The sequence below is a fragment of the Eschrichtius robustus genome, chromosome 18, assembly GCF_028021215.1.
Source record: "Eschrichtius robustus isolate mEscRob2 chromosome 18, mEscRob2.pri, whole genome shotgun sequence".
In the NCBI taxonomy this organism is placed as follows: Eukaryota; Metazoa; Chordata; class Mammalia; order Artiodactyla; family Eschrichtiidae; genus Eschrichtius; species Eschrichtius robustus.
This window is the reverse complement of record NC_090841.1, coordinates 66,283,760-66,302,512: the sequence shown is the minus strand read 5'-3', so window position 1 is coordinate 66,302,512 and position 18,753 is coordinate 66,283,760. Positions and strand designations below refer to the sequence as shown.

General features: G+C 40.9%; 1 protein-coding gene across 1 annotated transcript in view; it reads right to left on the bottom strand.

The window, feature by feature from the left end:
• Positions 1–18,753, bottom strand: part of GPC6 (glypican 6) — a 1,060,085-nt gene that overhangs the window by 13,185 nt on the left and 1,028,147 nt on the right. The window contains exon 7 of the mRNA XM_068526698.1: positions 1,281–1,417. Within this exon, the coding sequence (XP_068382799.1) occupies positions 1,281–1,417 (137 nt within the window). The remainder of the gene's footprint in view (positions 1–1,280; positions 1,418–18,753) is intronic.

Sequence of the window (18,753 nt, the reverse complement as noted above, 5' to 3'; positions counted from 1 at the left end):
TTAGGAAAAGACACATTAGAAGCTGTTAATTCACAGCTGAATTTGCTGGCCCAAGGTCTCCTTCCTGAAAGGTCGGACACTGATAAATTACCAAGCATTTTTGAGGAGAATGCTGTTGATACCATGCACAGCCTCTTGGACCCTCATGATCTAAGACGTGCACATTGATATTTGGGGGTAACCTGAAATGATTACAGTTTTTTCTACAGCTGTCTTGTTTTCATCGTGCTAAGCTCTCTCTAGTATGGCTAATAATCTCATTACCAATAGATGCTAAAAAATGCAACTCAGCAGTGTAAGAAGTTACACCCAGTGAGCACCTCACTTGCACCCCTTCCTTCTGCAGCTTCTTCTGAACTTAATATCCATGAATCTTCTTGTTCCCTTTTCATCACAGCTACCTCATATGCTTGAAACCGCCCAATAACGCCCCAGGACAGTCCCCACTCTTAGGTTCTCCACCTCTTGGTTGATCCCCCAAGATTCCTTGAGTGCAATTTACCAGCTGCTCTGCCCACCTGCATCCCCACTGGGGAGGGCTCAGGCAGACTCCTCTCCTGGGGGCTGCCCAGCCTGCCAACTCCCAGCCAGTTCTCCCGTCCAACTTCTCCACCCCATGAAAACTCAGGCCAAGCCCATTTCTGGGCTGAATCAAGAAATTCAGAAATTCCATACCAAGTGGCAGTAGCATGGGACGGCAGGGCAGAGGATAAGAACAGAACCATCTCTCATCAGGAGATTCCAATAGGACTTTTCAAGGCACGGAAACTGTGAGAACGCTTTCCTGGTTGTCTGTCTGTCATTTTCTTTTTCCCTAACCCTTTCAATGAGACTTCTTCGATATTTTTTTTTCTCCAAGGGTGAAAAAAATTACAGTTGAATGTTCACTTCCTGTTTAACTTGTGATAGAAAAAAACCAGTAAGCTGTGCAAATTTAACTATGGATAAAAATAGCTCTGCTATCTTAAAGTCAGTAAGTGAACATAAAAAGCTCTTTGTGATCTCAGGATGTCTGTAACCTGGCATCTGTCACCATCCCTCTGTCCTCATCCAGAGGCGAGGCATTCAGAACAAGGATTCCACGCTTAATGGCACCTTGAGAGTAAGTGCTCCCAGGTGCCCATCAAACCTGTCACTCTGAACAGCTGTCGCTAAGTGACGACTTGTCCCTCCACCCTCCGTTGCTTTTTGCATAAACAGGTCTGCAGCACTGTGCCAGGAGAGCCTTCCAGGGCTAGATGTGCAATGCCCCATCCATAAGAACAGCGAGCCGCCCTCACCTGGCTTTGCTGTGCCCGTTCCAACATTCCTCTTCGTTGGACGTGCCCGCCGTCACACTCTCGTCCTTGCAGATGGTGTAGGGCAATGCCGACCAGACCTTTTTAGAGAGCTTCAGTTTCTCTTTTATGTCTGTGACCTGATCAAGAAAGCAAGGAAAGAGAGTGAACATTCTCCCCAGGCGTCGTCCGCTTCTACACAAGGATGCAACTCAGGGGAAGGTTAGAGAGTCTGCTATAGGACTAGCACAGGCTCTCCATCAGCTTTAAGAGAGACACCATCCTGCAGGATTTGTTGCCCAGGAAAGCCTCACTTCTTTCTTTCTCCATCTCCCTCTAGATTCTAACAGAGAGTTCTCAGGTAACTGGCTCCTGGTTTTCCATCTTTTCTGTCCTCTCATCCTTTGAAGTAAAAACTTCTGAAGCATCTCAACTGGCTTCAGGTCCCTTCTCCAGCTGGGAGAAATAGGTGTTCTCTATTGCAAACACCCTCAATATATTCTTTAGGATTCACATGCCTGGATGTCAGATAAATGCACCTAAAGGATGCACGAAGAGATACAGCACTTTCCCCAAAGGTCTACTTGTTTCTGCAAGAAATGAATATTGTCACTAATTCAGCTGCTGGTAACCCCTGCACTTGACCAAGTGACAAGCCCACACAGCACACTCTTGGACGATGAACAGCAATCCAAACCCACTTAAAAATCTCTAGCAGCAGAGAGAAGAGTCATTAAAAATACAAGCAAGTGTAAAATCCACAGCCCTGTGGATGGATGGCCGGGAGAAGCTTAGTACCAGCATCTTTAGTGCTTTCAGTCTCAGCACTGACTTTTCGTCTGTGGAAAAGGTAGAGAGAGAGATTCAGTACAATTTTGGCTCCATAATTAGAATCTACTTTCATGCAGTCACGACCCTTTTATCCTATTCTGTCTACATGAACATTGGGAAAATCTGTGGATGGTTGAAATGCCTCTGTTATAGGTTGAATTATGTCCCCCTAACATTTGTATGCTGAAGCCCTAACCCTCAGTACTTCAAGAATAAAACCTTATTTGGAGATGGGGTCTTTACAGAGGTAAGGAAGTTAAAATGAGGTCATTAGAGTGGCCCTAATCCAATATGACTGGTGTCCTTATAAAAAGGGGAAATTTGTACACAGAGATATGCATAGAGGTAAGACAATGTGAAGAGACACAGGAAGAAAACATTCATCTACAGGCCAAGGAGAGAAACCTGGAAAAAATCCTTTCCTCACAGCTCTCAAAATCAACCAATCCTGCTGACACATTGATTTTGGACTTCTAGCCTCCAGAACTGTGGGACAATAAATTTCTGTGGTTTAAGCTGCCCACACCTCATTACGACAGCCCTAGCAAAGCTATACAGCATCCTAGAAGGGAGGACCACTGACACTTGTAATCAGTGGCTTCTGGAAACAAAGTATTCTGTGTTTACTGTGGATGGAGTACAGATGTGAGAAAAAATTCCAAAGATCTGTTGTCAGGTTTAAGAGGAAACACAAAGAAATAAAAGATCTCTGACCTTTCATGTTGTCCTTAGTCATATTTCTTTGTAGTTCCAGAATTGTACAGTTTTTTTTGTGTGTGTATGTGTGTGTGTATTGTTGCTTTTTTAAATAGAAAAAAGCCCATGATTCTTTAGGAGGTGATACAAGATTATTTTCCGGTCAGACAGTCAGATCATAATTTCTACAATTTCTGTAATAACCATAAATTCCAAAAGTTCCTGTTCTTCCCACCCCAATTCACTTTTGGCACCTATATGTGAAATGTCACTTCTGAAAAATGGGGAAAAAATATGCTGAGGACTAGGCTTTTACCACAGTCCTCCTTTCCTGATGAAAAATGTTCTGATTGCTGAATTTTGAATATTGATACAAGAAAGATGAATAATATCTTATCCATAAAAATCTTTTTCTAACTAGATGGTTGTCTCAGAAACAAAGTTATATTAGAAACAGCAGCCAATCCTCAGAGGGAAAGGAGCAATGGCTTCTCATATCCTTCTGCACTTCTTCTAAATTCAGAATTTACTGAGCAATTCTACAGGTGGTAGCGGGACGTCTGGCATAGGCTCTGGCTTCATGATTTTAGAACACACAGAATTGCACAGTTTTGGGCCCTTGCTTATTTGTGATTCTGATGATGACAGAGATTTCAGTCATGGGAAATATCTGTTCACCAGTAAGTACTGAAGATGACCAGAATGCTGAATCCAAGAACCTGGTACACATCCTTCAATTGTGTGATGTTACTTTTGTTTCAGAGCATAAAAAAATCCACAAGTAATGACCTTCCAAGGAGTAGCTTACAATCAGCAAATGTTTAGGGTAGCTTAAAAACTACACTCTCGGGCTTCCCTGGTGGCGCAGTGGTTGAGAATCTGCCTGCCAATGCAGGGCACACGGGTTCGAGCCCTGGTCGGGGAGGATCCTGCATGCCGCGGAGCAACTGGGCCCGTGAGCCACAACTACTGAGCCTGCGCGTCTGGAGCCTGTGCTCCGCAACAAGAGAGGTCCGCGCACCGCGATGAAGAGTGGCCCCCGCTCGCCGCAACTGGAGAAAGCCCTCGCACAGAAACGAAGACCCAACACAGCCAAAAATAAATAAATAAGTTAAAAAAAAAAAAAAAAGAAAAGAGCCTCTTACTCTACCTTTAAAAAAAAAAAACTACACTCTCTGATTTCCCCCATTTGTGCTGACTTTGGGCCACAGGCTTCCCCCTGGCTCTCCTTCCAGCCAATCTGACTGGCTAAGGGGGCTGTGATGATGCCAGTCGTTTTCTGCTCACAATTCCTAGCACAGATGTGGGTATATATCGCTATGTTTTTTTTTTTTAATTTTTGTTTTAAAGATATGTGGCCATTTCTATCCAGCCATAGATGGATAGACATTCTCTGTTTAACAATTATTCAAAAACCTTCAAACCCCCGAAACACCAACTAAGAAATGTTGAAAGCATGATAGAAAAACCACCATTCTGCAGCCATCTCATAGTAATAATTGATCTCAGTAAGTATCATCCATAGATGCTGTTGTGGGTTGAACTGTGTCCGCCCCAAAAGATGCTGGATCCTGCCCACCAGTACCTGTGCATGTGACCTTGACCTTATTTGGAAATAGAGTCTTTGCAGATGATCAAGTTAAAATGGGGTCATTAGGGTGGGCCCTAATCCAATATGACTTCGTCCTTATTAAAAGGGGAGATTTCGCCACAGACACACAGACACACACACACACACACACACACACACAAGGAGGACATCACGTGAAGAGGAAGGCAGAGATTGGGGTGATGCATATACAAGCCAAGGAACACCAGAGATGGCCAGCGAGCCACCGGAAGCCAGGGGACAGGCCTGGGACAGACTCTTCCTCACAGCCTCAGAAGGAAACAGCCCTGCTGACACTTGGATCTCAGACTTCCAGCCTCCAGACTGTGAGAAATTAAATTTCTATTGTTGTAAGCCACCCAGTTGGTGGTTACACAGCCCTAGCAAACCAGTACAAGTGCAAAATAATATTGGGAAAAGTTTAATGGGGAACAGGATATTTACACAATCCCAAAGCATTCCCCACAGATGACATTATTACAAAAGGACGACTGTCATCATTCTACGGTGCAGAAACTTGGCAGGCCCTACCTTAACCAAGTGATCAAAGTAACGGGACAGACTGACATCGGGTACCTCCTGATGTGATGGGACAAGAAGGACCTATCACTTATGCAGTGAAAATTCATAACCTGAATCCAATCATGAGGACACATTAGACAACCCCCAACTGAGGGATGTTTTACAAAACAACTGGCCTGTATTCCTCAAAAATGTCGGTCATAAAAGGTAAAGAAAAGCTGAAGAGTTCGTCTAGATTAAGAAGAATAAGAGACATGACGTCCAAATGCAGTGGACGGTTCTGGATGGGGCACTAGATTGGAAAAATAATTGCCAGGAAGGATATTATTGAGATAGTTGGCAAAATTTGAACACTGACTCTGTATTAGATAATATTGTATCAGTGTTAAATTTCCTGAACATGAACTCATATTGTGATAACACAGGAGAATGTCATGTTCTTAGGAGATAGATACACACTGGAGTACTTAGAACTAAAGAGTTATGATTTCCACAACTTATTCTAGAATGGTTCAAGAATAATAATAAGAATAAAAACACATAGATATATAGAGCAAGAGAGAGTGAGAAAGCAAATGTAAGAAAATTTTAATAATTGGTGAATCTAGATGGAGGTATAAAATTTTTTCAAAAATTGCAATTTTTCAGTAAGTTTGAATTTTTAAAAAAATAAAATGTGTCAAAAATAAAATCCTTCACATTTGGTTTGTTCGGCAGGGTGTCACTTCAATGTCTCTAACCTCTAACCTGGACTACCTACTTAGGCCACTCAACCTCACTGCTCTAAACACAAACCCCAGAGGCAGAAATAGGTATTACATATTCATCGCTAGTCCAGAAAATGACCAGCTTCAGGATGGAAATGCTGTAAGTTTTATTCTGTCTCATAATAAATACACCAAGAATGGGCCTTCACCTGTCTGCTTTTTTTCATATAGAAATCCCACCTTTATGCTGTGGGAATCTGAACCAAATATATATATTTTGAGACAGAGAAAGTAAAATTGCATGACATCCCACAGGTATCTCCTCTTTTAATATTTGCCAAATTGAACAGAGTATATTATGCTGCTCTTTCTTTAAATCAGACTCAAGTATTGCATCTTTCATGGTGCATTCTCTGGTCCCCTGGTTAAGTTTGGATGGAACTTTCTGTGTTCCACAGGGGACCCTGTTCATGATTCTGAGTACTGATGGCTCCGATCCCTTATAATTGGCTTACTTTTCTGACTCTCTCTTAGACCACATGCATCTTGAGGGCTGGGACAGGGTTCTAATTTGTCTCTATCCTCAGTGCTTAGAAGGGGTTGGGTGACCAACCACCCCATTTTGCCCGGGACATAGGAGAACCTAGGACACTGAATTTTCAGCCCCAAACCGGAAAGTCCCGGGCAAACCGAGATGAGTTAGACACACAGGTCTCAGCACACAGTAGGTGTTCAATAAATGTTGGTTGAGAAAATGGGTTTCATTGCCCTAGTATATTACAAAGTCATAGACCTTATGGCTAACACAAAATAGTTGGGGGGGGTCACACACTGTGGGCTCTTATCTCAAAAGGGTGGGGAGGCACTGAGGGTCCTCCCAGGAGTTGTTATCTGGCTTAGTGAGCCAGATACAAGGGTGAGGGTCCCTTCTGACCATTCACTACAGCACATTTTATAATCAGGTCACGTTCACTCTGGCATTTCAGAAGCCAGGCATTTTCATTGTGCAACTGAAGGCGATAACGGCAAAGGCGCAGTGAGAGATGCAAATGCTGTTTTAACATTCTGCACGAAAACATCATCCAATTCACTTCCAGGCTGGGGTGGTGACGCAGACAGCTGAAAAAAATGGACACTATTAGCCACTGGAGAGGAATATGCCTTTGATTCTAAAGACTAACTGAATGATTGCACTTTGTTTTCTGGTATCAAGAAAGTTTTTCAATTCTCACACCGTTCAGAAGTATATTTTCATTTTCTTTTTCTTTTTGAATAATAATGTAACTTACTTTGCTGTAGCTCTAGATCTGAGTTGTTTTTTTTTTCTTCCTGGAGACTTAAGTGTACACAATAGTGTGCTAAGTTTTATGTTAGCAAGCATTCTTGGTAGAAATATATTACTGACAGTAAGAGTGAGCCCTAATTCATTAATAATACAAACTTGATGCGAACAAAGACCTGGGATCAGATGTGGAATTTACAACTTCTTTTCCCTGCTTCCCAAATGAGCGATTCTAGGACAGATTAACTCTCTCCAATACTTGCAAATTATATTTACCATTTGTCCAGTGTTACATTAGGAGTACTGTACTATTAGTAATACCTGTGTACTAAATATTTTTCATCTATGCTATTGACAGCTTGTGAAAATTAAACAACAATTTCTGTTATGCCATAGGAATCTGATCCAAATAGATAGTGTTGGGCTCCACAGGGAAAATGTGAGCCCTCTTAGAGAACTTATCGGGACTTGATTCTGATTTCTGACCATTTCAACTACTGGCTTCAGTAAAGGCAGACACTCTCAGTTTAAAGCCTGTCAAGGGTCCTGAGTACTTGACTATAGAAACACAGTGGTACCATTTTCATACCCACCCTACAGAATTGTACAGTTACATAAAAGAGGGAGGCAGCTGACAAAGTGGAGGGGTTGCTGAAAACAAAGGGATTAGCAAAACCAAAGAGCATAAAGAAGGACGGTCCAAGCACTGTCGTCTGATAACTTCAGTTAAGAAGTAATCTTGGGGCTTCCCTGGTGGCGCAGTGGTTGAGAATCTGCCTGCCAATGCAGGGGACACGGGTTCGATCCCTGGTCTGGGAAGATCCCACATGCCACGGAGCAACTAGGCCCATGAGGCACAATTACTGAGCCTGCGCGTCTGGAGCCTGTGCTCCGCAACAAGAGAGGCCGCGATAGAGAGAGGCCCGTGCACCGCGATGAAGAGTGGCCCCCACTTGCCGCAACTAGAGAAAGCCCTCGCACAGAAACGAAGACCCAACACAGCCAAAAAAAATTAATTAATTAATTAAAAATTAAAAAAAAGAAACACAAAACAAAACAACTGCCATTAACTCAATAATGCTTTCAGATGAAATTGTATTAAAAAAAAAAAAAAAAGTAATCTTGCCCCAAATATTTAACCTGAATCTTATCAGGCTTCTGACTTAACTTCCAGTTTACAGGAAATATTAGAGATAGAGGTATTAAACTAAGTAACACCATAAATAAATGATCAGACACATCCAGTGTGTGGGATATTATATAAGACAACTGGCCTTGACTCTTCAAAAGAAGAGGGAGAAAAAGAAAGGAAGATTGTTGTAAATGAAAATAAAAACAAAAACAAAACTCTAAAAGCATAACAACCAAATGCTATGTGAAGACCTTAACTGAATCCTGGATGTGGAGGTGGGTACTGAGGGTTAAGAGAGTGTTTTGAGATAATAGAGGAATTTTGAATATAATATAGGTAGTAGATGATGTTACTGAATTCCTGTTAATATCTTAAGTGTAATCGTGGTATTGTGGTTGTGTAGGAGACTATCCTTGCTTTTAGAAGATTCACAAGGAGGTATTCAGAGACAAAGTGTTATTTTTGTCTTAGACTTACTTGAAAGTAGCAAGAAAGTCAACCATGATTGAATCTACACAAAGAATACATGGATGTTAACTTTATTATTTTCCCAACCATTTCGGTGTCATTTGAAAAAGTTAAAAATAACAGAAAGTTGGGAAAAGAAGACTTTATTGTCAGGGCACATGGTGTTTAAGAGCCTTGCTGCATTCAGCCTAGGGCAGTAACTGACTCAAAACAATTGAGGGCTAACTGGGAGATTTCATTGAGCTAAGGCACTTACATTCGATCTTCAAAACTCTGTGCTAAAGTATTACTCCCTGCTTGCAACTGGGAAATGGGGGTTTAGAGAAGTGAAAAAAAATGGCGACAGATCTAGTAAATGGCAGAGATGAAATTCAAATTCAAATGTAGACTTCAGAATTGTTACTCTTAACCACTAGGCTTGATAGGGATGTTGTCTATAGCTATGGTCTCCAACTTGTGTGTGTTGGTTTGGTGGTGGGGTGGTGCGCACGTCCTTAGGGGGTGGGTAAGATGACTCAGTGTGATTCAAGACAAAAACATTAGAACTTCTATTTCTATTTTTTAAATATAAAAATATAAGGGGAATTAAGCCTTCCTAATATTTCATCTATCTACCGATTGATGTGCCTTCAATCAGTCCTTGTAGCAGTGGCCATTTCTCAATTATCCCATGGGAAGAGTGAGAGTAGACATTGGGAAAAGGCTTGAAATGGCACCTTCCTCTCCCCTCATTAGCTGGCTCCTGGGGTATTGAAATCTATCCCAGTTCACAAGTGCTGGTTAAATGCATTTATGGGCTAGATTATGTAGTTTTAACTAATTCATTAAATGGGCCAGTGACTTAAAATGACTTTTGCAAAGAAACTTTGGATTTCTTTCTTTTCAAACCGTGCAAGCAAAGGTGAACAACAGTAAAATGGCAGGTATGATACTTCCCTCACTCTTGATACATCTGCCACATTACAGAGTAAAAATAATAAAGGTTCTGTATTTTATCTCACTCTTCAAAAGTTTCTATTTTTTGCATACATCTCACAAGGTACAGAGTATATTAGTTCAGCAGTGCTTATATATAATTTATGCAAAAATAGTTATAAATATACTGGGTGTCTATGATTCTGAGTTTTTGCTGATAGAAATGTGAGATCAAAAAAAATTGGAGCTTGCTAGTCTATAGCACAGGGACTGACACAATTTATTTTGAATCACTGACTTAGCAAGCAAAAACATTTAGTGAAATCAGTTTAATGAGATAGGGAAGTGTATTATAATTTAGAAAAAGTTCCAATACATTGGTTAAATAAGAAAAAAGGCTTTCGTTGCTAGCATTCATCCATTCAACACTTCGTATATGCCTTCTGTAAGTCAGGTTTTCTGCTACCCCGTGGGGATACAAACATGGCTGGTACATAGTTATTGCTCTTGAAGGGTTCCCAGCATCCCTGGCTAGAGGCGGGTAATCAGACACAGAGCAAATAGGATAGTCATGGGTAAGCAAAGGGCTCTGGGGGCACTGACATCAATTTGTCCTGAAATTTCCTTTCTGAGGAAAACCATTCCCTCCCAAGCAAATAAAGCTTTGCTGATATTTGCTTTTGGGAGGCTGCTGAACTCTGCCATGGGGACTATTAGGAAGCTGGGAAATTAGTCATTTCTATCCGGAGGGAGAAAAGCAAAAAAATGTATCATGTCCTCCCAAGTTTTCACCTCCAACAATGGGCTGATTTTATCCATGCACAAGTCATCGCTTTTAGCCACCACTCTGGTCTTCAGCTCCTCCTTTTGCTAAGGTGCCTCTGTGCTTTCCTGACTCCAGGGGAATATCTGCTCCACGGTGGAGATTTGCTACACAGCGCTGTGCATGTCCTGGGTTTTTAAGGAATATTTGTTCAATGAATAAATACATGTACAGTGTTGCCAATTATCTGCTAAGGGAAGTAAGATTTCAAAAATGATCGATTATCTGTCAGCAGCTGCCTTTTGGACTTTCCTTTGGAGAGGAAGGAAGACATGGGCACATTCTGTCAGACTTTCTGAAAAAAAGTGCTTTCCCCTGAACTGATTACCCCTGAGCCAGAGGGAGATCTCAGATGATACCTCCAATCCTCTAAGTAGGATTCTAGTCTCCTGCCTTCTTGAATGTCGTTCCAGGTGTAATTTACACAGGTAAGATGGAAGAACCTTGGAGATCTCAGAGGCAATCTGGGCTTGGGGGAAAAAACCATGAGAATTTAACTAAAAATGGAATGAATCCCATCTTAGACAGCCTTTACAATCCTTATAAAGACATACCATTTCCAGTAAATTCCCTTTGGTTTTCTAAGCAAGTGACCTGTTAAATTTTGACTGGGAGTGTTTTTGAACTTTGTTATTACCTTTGGTTCTATATGGATTCTTTGATGGGGCATATTTGATCTCTTCCAAGAGACTTTGCCCATGGCTCTCTATCTATCTACTACCTGAGGCCCATCTACCCTGGACCGTTTCTATCCTCTGGATCTTGCCTGTGAAGTGTGAACTGTCAGAAGACCCCCTGCTGTCTTCCCTCAATCATATCGAGACCAGAATTCACTTCACTGGATACCTGTGGTGTGTACCTGGCCGGATGCCCTATCTGTTCACAACTTCAGAAAGATTCCAGTGTACCTATGTCATCTGTATGGAAACATAATGTAACTGGATGTAAATAATATATACCATATCTTTAGAAAAAAGATGGTAAATATTTAAAGGGCTGTACACTAAATAATACAAGTTGAGGGGGTGAAAAAAAAACAATGTGAATATTTTATAGGCTGAACATCATTTGTTAGCTTTGGAAAACAATCTGTTTCAAGAAATAAAGGCAGCCTTTATTAAAAAATGGTACATGATACCATTTTTTCAACCTGAGAGTTTAATAATCCGGTTTCAGAGACAGTGACCTCATCCGGCTTTACTCTAGAGAAGAATGCTCTTTTCTTATAGCACCAAGTCATTCAACTCATGGTGTCAACCTGTATTGGAATTCAAGCCGTGTATCCACCTCCAGTGCTCAAACGATGGTCTGCATGCACGTGTTCACGACTCCTCACTTGACAATACATCCAGATCGTCTGGAGTAGAGTATTTAAAGTTCCAACGTCTCAGAGGGAATGCTAATTTCTCTAATGGGGCCAAATACCTGTGAATACAATCTTCCTAATATTCTTAAGGAAGTGGGGTTACTGATGCCATTTAGTTCAACGAGGAGGCTGAAGACACATGACATGCTTAATCTACTTGTTCGATTTATGTTGAAGCTTGAACTCAAGTCCATTCTTCTGACACGGCTTTTAGCATCCTATTCACGAGAACGTCAATTTTCCATTTGTTCTGAGTCTGTGAAACTCTTTGGTGTTATTTTTCAGGTCTCAGATTGTCCCTGTCTATCGTGTAATGTTTTGGTAGGTTCTGGAATGGTTGCAGAAATCACCTGTGACACCTGTTCTTTCTGGAAGCTTCTAAATAGGTCTTGGGGATGACACAGCAGGGTCTTGTTACATGCAGTTTATCAGTGAACCCAAAGTAGACTTTGGCTACACAACTCTTTCACCCAGCACTCTGCTGAGGGCTTGGGTCACAAGACAATCTAAAACCAGCCTTGCATTCTGGGCTTTCTCAGATGTTCCCAGGGAAATCAACAACACGTTCTTATCTGTTACCACGTGACATATTCTCCCTATTGTGGATTGGTGCTTTTCACATTACTTGCCAAGGACATAAACACATATGCGTTTTGCAGGAAAAACTGAGAGGGATGAAAAAACTGGTAGGAAGTGAGAATCGTTGAAGGTTCAAAAAGACACTGCTTAGTTTTGTCAAGTTTCTCCGGGGATTGGGAATTGGATAAAAAATTTGAAAGTCTGCACCATCCCCTCTGGCTTCAGGTTTGAAGTTTCTCGGCTAGAGGATGACACTATATTAAAGGCATGACCTTGAAAAGACAGATGGAGCTTTTTTCCTGGCAAAACACTGGTCCTCAAAGTGGAATAAACATGGGAAACACTTTCTTCCTCTGCTGTTCAGGTCAGATTTTTGCGGCAGATCTTAAGAAAACAACAGCGAAGTTTCAAATCTTCACGCTCATACCTAATGTCCTGATTGTGCCTCATTCCTGAATGGTATTATAACTTAGGCAAGAAAGGGTAGTACGCGTTCTACACATCCTTGAGAGATGGCACAGTTTGACATCGAACTAATCTCGAATTCAAGAGTGAAAAGGAAAAGGCAGGAAGACGTTTGGTCCACAGAAATGCATGCGATCAAAGTATTAACTTTGCACAGTGGGTACCTAAATTGTGGCACTATTTACTTCTCAAGACTGAAAATAGAAAGAACCTCAAGAAGTGGTTTTTATCACTGAATCACGGAAAATAGAGGCTCAGCAGAGCTCTCATGGCCCAACACTTCTAGAGCATTGATACTCATTTAGACTCAGTTTAAATGTTTCCAATGACAGATATCAATGTTAATATGAAGAGGACTTGGGATTTGCTGCCTGACCCAAAGCAAGTCACTGCCCCTCTCCGAGCAGTTCCGGGGGTTTTCACGGACAAGGCTTGACTACGAAGCCTAAGCATGTTCTTTCTCCTCCTCCTGTGACTGGCATTGAGATGGAGCTCCCAACTTTCCCTCTTGCTTTGCTTTGTTCCTTTGCAATCTATGTGGATTCTGTCTTTTTCTGCCCATCACCTGGTAAAGTCTCCTTTTGATTCATTTCTGACCTTAGGTCTGTCCAACCTTTGCTCTCTCACTCTCTGCTCCCAGCTTTTGAGACCAGCTCTGTCTTCCTCGATTGCTACCTTTGGTCTCCATTGCTTCTCAGGCATTATTTTGGCAGTGTAGGTGCAGACATCCCACGGAGCTTTCCCTGATCTAGAGCATGAATTGTGACAAGTGCCGATTCTAAGTTAGGTTATTAGACATGTGGTCTTTACGATGCCGAATAGGAAGATCTCAGAGGCATGCTCAAATGAAGAGAAAGAATTCAGTATTTCTAGCAGTTATAAAGCAGTTTGGATATTTAAAGACTGACCTCTGCTCCCACCATCATTTATTCTATCACTATTGAATGAAAACTTTTGGAAGTTCTTTGTGGCTCGAAAAGCAGATTTCCCTCACTTTCCCTCAATTTTCTGATATAGCCAACAAGATCATGGCGGTGGCTTGGACTGATTCCTTTGTATGGGACTAACCTGGAAATTAACACTAATTCAGGAAAGTGCCAGAAAAAGCTTATATATTTAATAGCCCAATTTTGCCAACATGAAAAAAGCTTGAAGTTCTGAAAATCCAGTCTTGCTGAAAAAATTCTGATTCTTTGCCAACTATTACTTCAAGTGTGCGATCTCTCCATAGGACCTTTGATGATACTCAGAAAATCCATATAGAGTCTCTAACTCTACCTGTGATTGAGATACTGCAGTGATTCTGTTAAGCTCATAACCACCTGAAGTTACTCTTAAAATGTTGAATTTTCATCTTCAGGGAATGAAATCCAGGGCATTACAAGTATGTCTGCTAATTAAAAAAGGGAGAGGAGGCATGGCAAACATTCAAGTTGAGGCATTCCTGAATATTTTAGGATCCATCATTTAATTCTAAATGTGTGGGGCTGTATTCTTTCACACCAAAGCTGAGAAACAGGTGTGTATTCTGGTCTTTTGCTCTGAAGCCACTACAGATATTTGGAACTTACCAAGGAATGAGAAATATTCTTTTGCTTATGCAAGATTGGTGTAATTGAGCAGGACCTTCTTAAGTAAGATATTACAAACATGATTCCATCCAACAGCAAGAGGACCCACAAAGATGTACACACAAAGTAATTTAGGTGAAGCATAGAAAAATATTCAGCAAGTGGTGGGTGGAAATCAGATTTCTCTAAATTCTAAAACCATTTAGGGTAGAGATGGGTTGACCTAAATCTCTTATGGAATAGGCGACAAAAAGCATACAAATCTCTTTTGGGCATGTGTGATTTGATTTATACTTAACTATGTAGACTTGTACTTCATGGTGAACAATAAATGCTATTTTTGCATCTATTGTGTTATATTCATGATAGAACACAATGTTCTGCCTTTTCCTTCACGGATTGATTGGGAACTGATTCTAGTTTAATTGCCAGTGATTTAGGCCTAAGGGAATTTGAAGAACAACAGAATGAGATACTAATAAATGCAACCAAGAATGTCAATCACAGGACCCAAGGATGTCCATTAACTCTAACTCAGACCTGTAGTCTATACACTGGGAAGAGAAGAACATGATAAGTGGATAATTCCTTCTGTGGGTCTTAACTTCACCATCTCTTCTCTAGGGCGGGCCTTGACCCCCAGGGCCACTTAGGATCTCCCCTGTATGTTCGCACAGGGATGCCTCTGGTTTTCCCTGTCATAACGATTTCCCCATTCATTGGGACTGTGGGTCTTCCCTCCCAGATTGCAGGTGACATCAGGGCAGGACCTCTGTCATTTATGTCCAGCACATCCTAGGAGATGAGTGTCCCATCTGGCACAACACCTGGTTTATGGCAGCACGCAATGACAGCCAGTGGATAAATAAACGAATGAATAAATGTAGTAGAATAAGCAGAGGGCAAATCTAAATTCTGAGTCTCCAAATTAAATTGTAAATGAAATTTGAATTGTAGATCTCCTTACTTGCAAAATAAATTGTTGCCTTAGGGAGGGGCATCTCATAAAACTCCCTACTTTATGGAGAGATGGTTGTGTAGGGTCTACTTATGGGTAGTTGGTTCAATTAAACACACACACACACACACACACACACATATCAGTTTAGTGTCTACAATGTACTGGGCACACAGTCACATATAAGATGGTCTTGCCTTCAGGGAAATTACTACCCAGTGAGAGAACAGACTTACACATAAATAAGCATAATAAATTGCTCACAGGTTTCAGGGCTGTAGGGCATGAGAAGTCAAGTCAATGTTTTACTGTTGAGGAGGAGGTGGCATCGAGGGAGGCTTCAAGGAAGAGGTGGCAGTTGAACTGAGCCTTAAAGGAGGAGTAGCACCTACAGGTGGAAGGGTTGGGAAAATCTCTTTTTGGCAGAGGGGCCCTGAGTGGCAAAAGGTCATAGATGTGAAGGCTCTTCATTACGGGAGAGAAGCAGATGTGCCCGGAGTGTGGAGATGTGTTTGCTTTAACTGTGACTTTGGCAAAGTCGCATCATTTCCCTACAATTTGGTTTCAAAATGGGGAAACTACTGCCTTTCCCTGCCCCCTGCCAACTGTCTTCTTAAAGACTTAATAATGCTCAGTAAGTTAATATATTGCGAGGGGACTTGGAGCTGGAAGTTCTTAATGAGTAGAAACATCACCATGGGGACAGATGGCACAGGGGGACGAAAGTGCACTCTTTCTGGGAAATCAAGTTCTTACTCCTGGGAGGTAAATTACCTTTTCCTGAGAGCCATCTGGTTACCTTAAAGATCCAATTTACCCCATGGGGGCACCAAGGAGGGGTGCCATTTACTCCCCTTATGATTAGACTCCAGTGACATCATAGTACTTGACTTTCACCTTTACATCTTAACCATCCAATAACCTAGACCGATTCTCTTGGTCTCCTCCAAGTGGCAAAGATGTCAGAGGTCCCTTTTTTAGCTCTAGTGGGAGAGGAACAATCTTTTAAAATAGCAGAATGTCCATTCTGGGCAAGGAAACAATGAACGTCTAAAGCAGCAACATCCAATAGAAATACGATGTGAGCCACAAATGTAATTTTAAATTTTCTAGGAGCCATATTAAAAAAAGTAAAGTGAAGATAATTTTAGGAATATATTCTGTTTAACCCAAGCCATCCAAACTATTATTGTTTCAACATATAATGAATATGAAACATTTTAATTAGATAGTTTACATTCCTTTTTGTATTAAGTCATCAAAATCTGGTGTGTGTTTTATGCTTACAGCCCATCTCAGTTCAGGCTACTGACCTCTCCAGTGCTCAGTGGCCACGTGCGGCTGCTGGCTGCCATGTTGAGAACATAGGTCTAAGGTCCTTCCCGGGCACATCGGGGAGTGGGGGCCAGTGACGTGGGGGGGAGCTGAGTTGTTTGAGTGAGTTGAAGGCAGGCTGTTAGCTGAACATTAGAGGGTTCAGTATGTCTTTCTGAATTCTTTGGGTAGGTGGTACTTTCAATCAACAGAACTCATTTTCATCCCTTTTCTTTGGTGCCATTCTCCTGCCCTCCACTGCGTCCCCCTGATAAACTGCCCGAAGTGTACCCACCAGGAAAGAACTGGATTGAAATTAGGTTACATTTGAAATCTGGTTGGGATCCAGCGTTTCCCTAGAATTGCTTCCATCTATATAAATGGGAACATGTTGCATTTAGTTTTGTGACATCTGCCAATATTTTGTCTATGTGGCAGAGATTTTTCTGGCTTACATTTATATATTTTTATGGAAGTATAACAATCATCCAGAAAAGTATACAAATCATATACATACGAACAGATCGATGAATTTCTACCAAGACGCTCATGGAACAAGCCACCAGATATGTGGCAGTTTTTAAAAAGGAAAATATGTTAAAAGTTTTTCTTGGATCCCATTCCCCACAAGATTCATTCTCTTGAAAATTAATTGCATCAAGTCACTGATATGCAGGGGTTACAGGTTACCGAAGAGCAGAGAGTTTCTTATTGATGTACTGCAATTTTGAGATTATAATGTGTATCCATTTTAAAGACAAAGGACTGTCAAAAAAGTTGATACAAAAAGAAATTAAGTTCAAGGCAGCCTAACACTGTTCCACCTTTTCCTTAAAGAAGTCCAGCCTCACCTGTAGGCATTTAGAGACCGCCTTTCACCATGGCCACCAGATGGCAGTGCTGTCCAGTCTTTCTGTCCCTTCCAGCACTTCCCACATTCTTTTTCCCAGAGAATAAAATTGTAGATTGTTCCACTGCATATAAAACTGACAACCCTGTTATTTTAAACTTGAAACTGACAGGCTGTTATTTTAATGAGGTCTGCCAGAGCCAAGGTTAACCAAAGCTTTATTTCCCTACAAAATGTTAAGGCCATAGTTCTAAAAGGGGGCTGTGAAATTTTATGTTATTGATACTTTCTCTGACTGTACCAGTTTCAAGATATTTTTTGACAAGTGTAAAGGTACATGACAAATATAGACATGTGTTTATATGTATAGTCAAATCTGTATTAAAATTTGTTCAAATTTCACCCAATAGGTCCTTTTGCTCTGTTACATTCTGTGAAAAATTTAAAAAAAGAAATCCTTTCCACAGTTATCCGTTTCTGCCTATTTTGAAGCAAAAGTATGTATTTTTAGCACTTTGACTTTTTAGCTTAATGAGTCAAAGGAAAATTTAAGGCTATGTTAATCTCATTAATATTCCAAAATGAAATCAAGTGTAGAATCTGATTCTTTATTTCTGCAAAAAAAAGCTTAGGTCCAGAACAGTAAAACTTAAAAAGGATTTTCTTTTTATAATAGGTACTTCTACAATGTGTGATGATTAATGAAATTATAATTTATTTCCTTTCACTTAAATGCCTTTTTATGTTGATCAAGGAAGTATTTAAAGTCAGTTGCTAACTATTCCCATATTAAAAACTTTAGCAACCACCTTTTTTCAAGTGATTTTGCTAACATTTTTTGCACCTCTTTAATCTGCTCCACAAAATAATTTTTAACAATTAACACATCTTCTTGTCTGAAGTTATGAACACAGATCCTGCAAATACTCAATCCATTTCTACATTTACAGAATTTATTTGAATGAACATTGCCATCAGCGACTCTTGTGATTGGCCAAAGGCCTATCCACAAAGAGACAAACTCAGTAAGAGCCTTGATTTCTGAAAGTGGGCCTCAAATGAATGAATTCATGTTCAGTCATTATTCGTTGGCGGCAACATCAACTCAATTCACGAACATTTAACGCAAGCCTACTATGTAGAAAGACAAGCCTTACAAAACCCAGTAAGGAACTGTGCCTTCAGGAGCAGCTATATAATTTGTGGACGACAGTGCAAAATGTGAATGTGGGGTTCCTTGTTAAAAAACTATGAAGAATTTCAATCTGGCCAGAGCAGAGCATTAAATCAAGTGTGGGCTGTTCTAAATGTGTGCCCTGTATGGCTACTCAGGTGGTACACCCAACAAAGCTGGCCCTGCTGGCACTCAGGAAGCTGCAGTTTAGTGG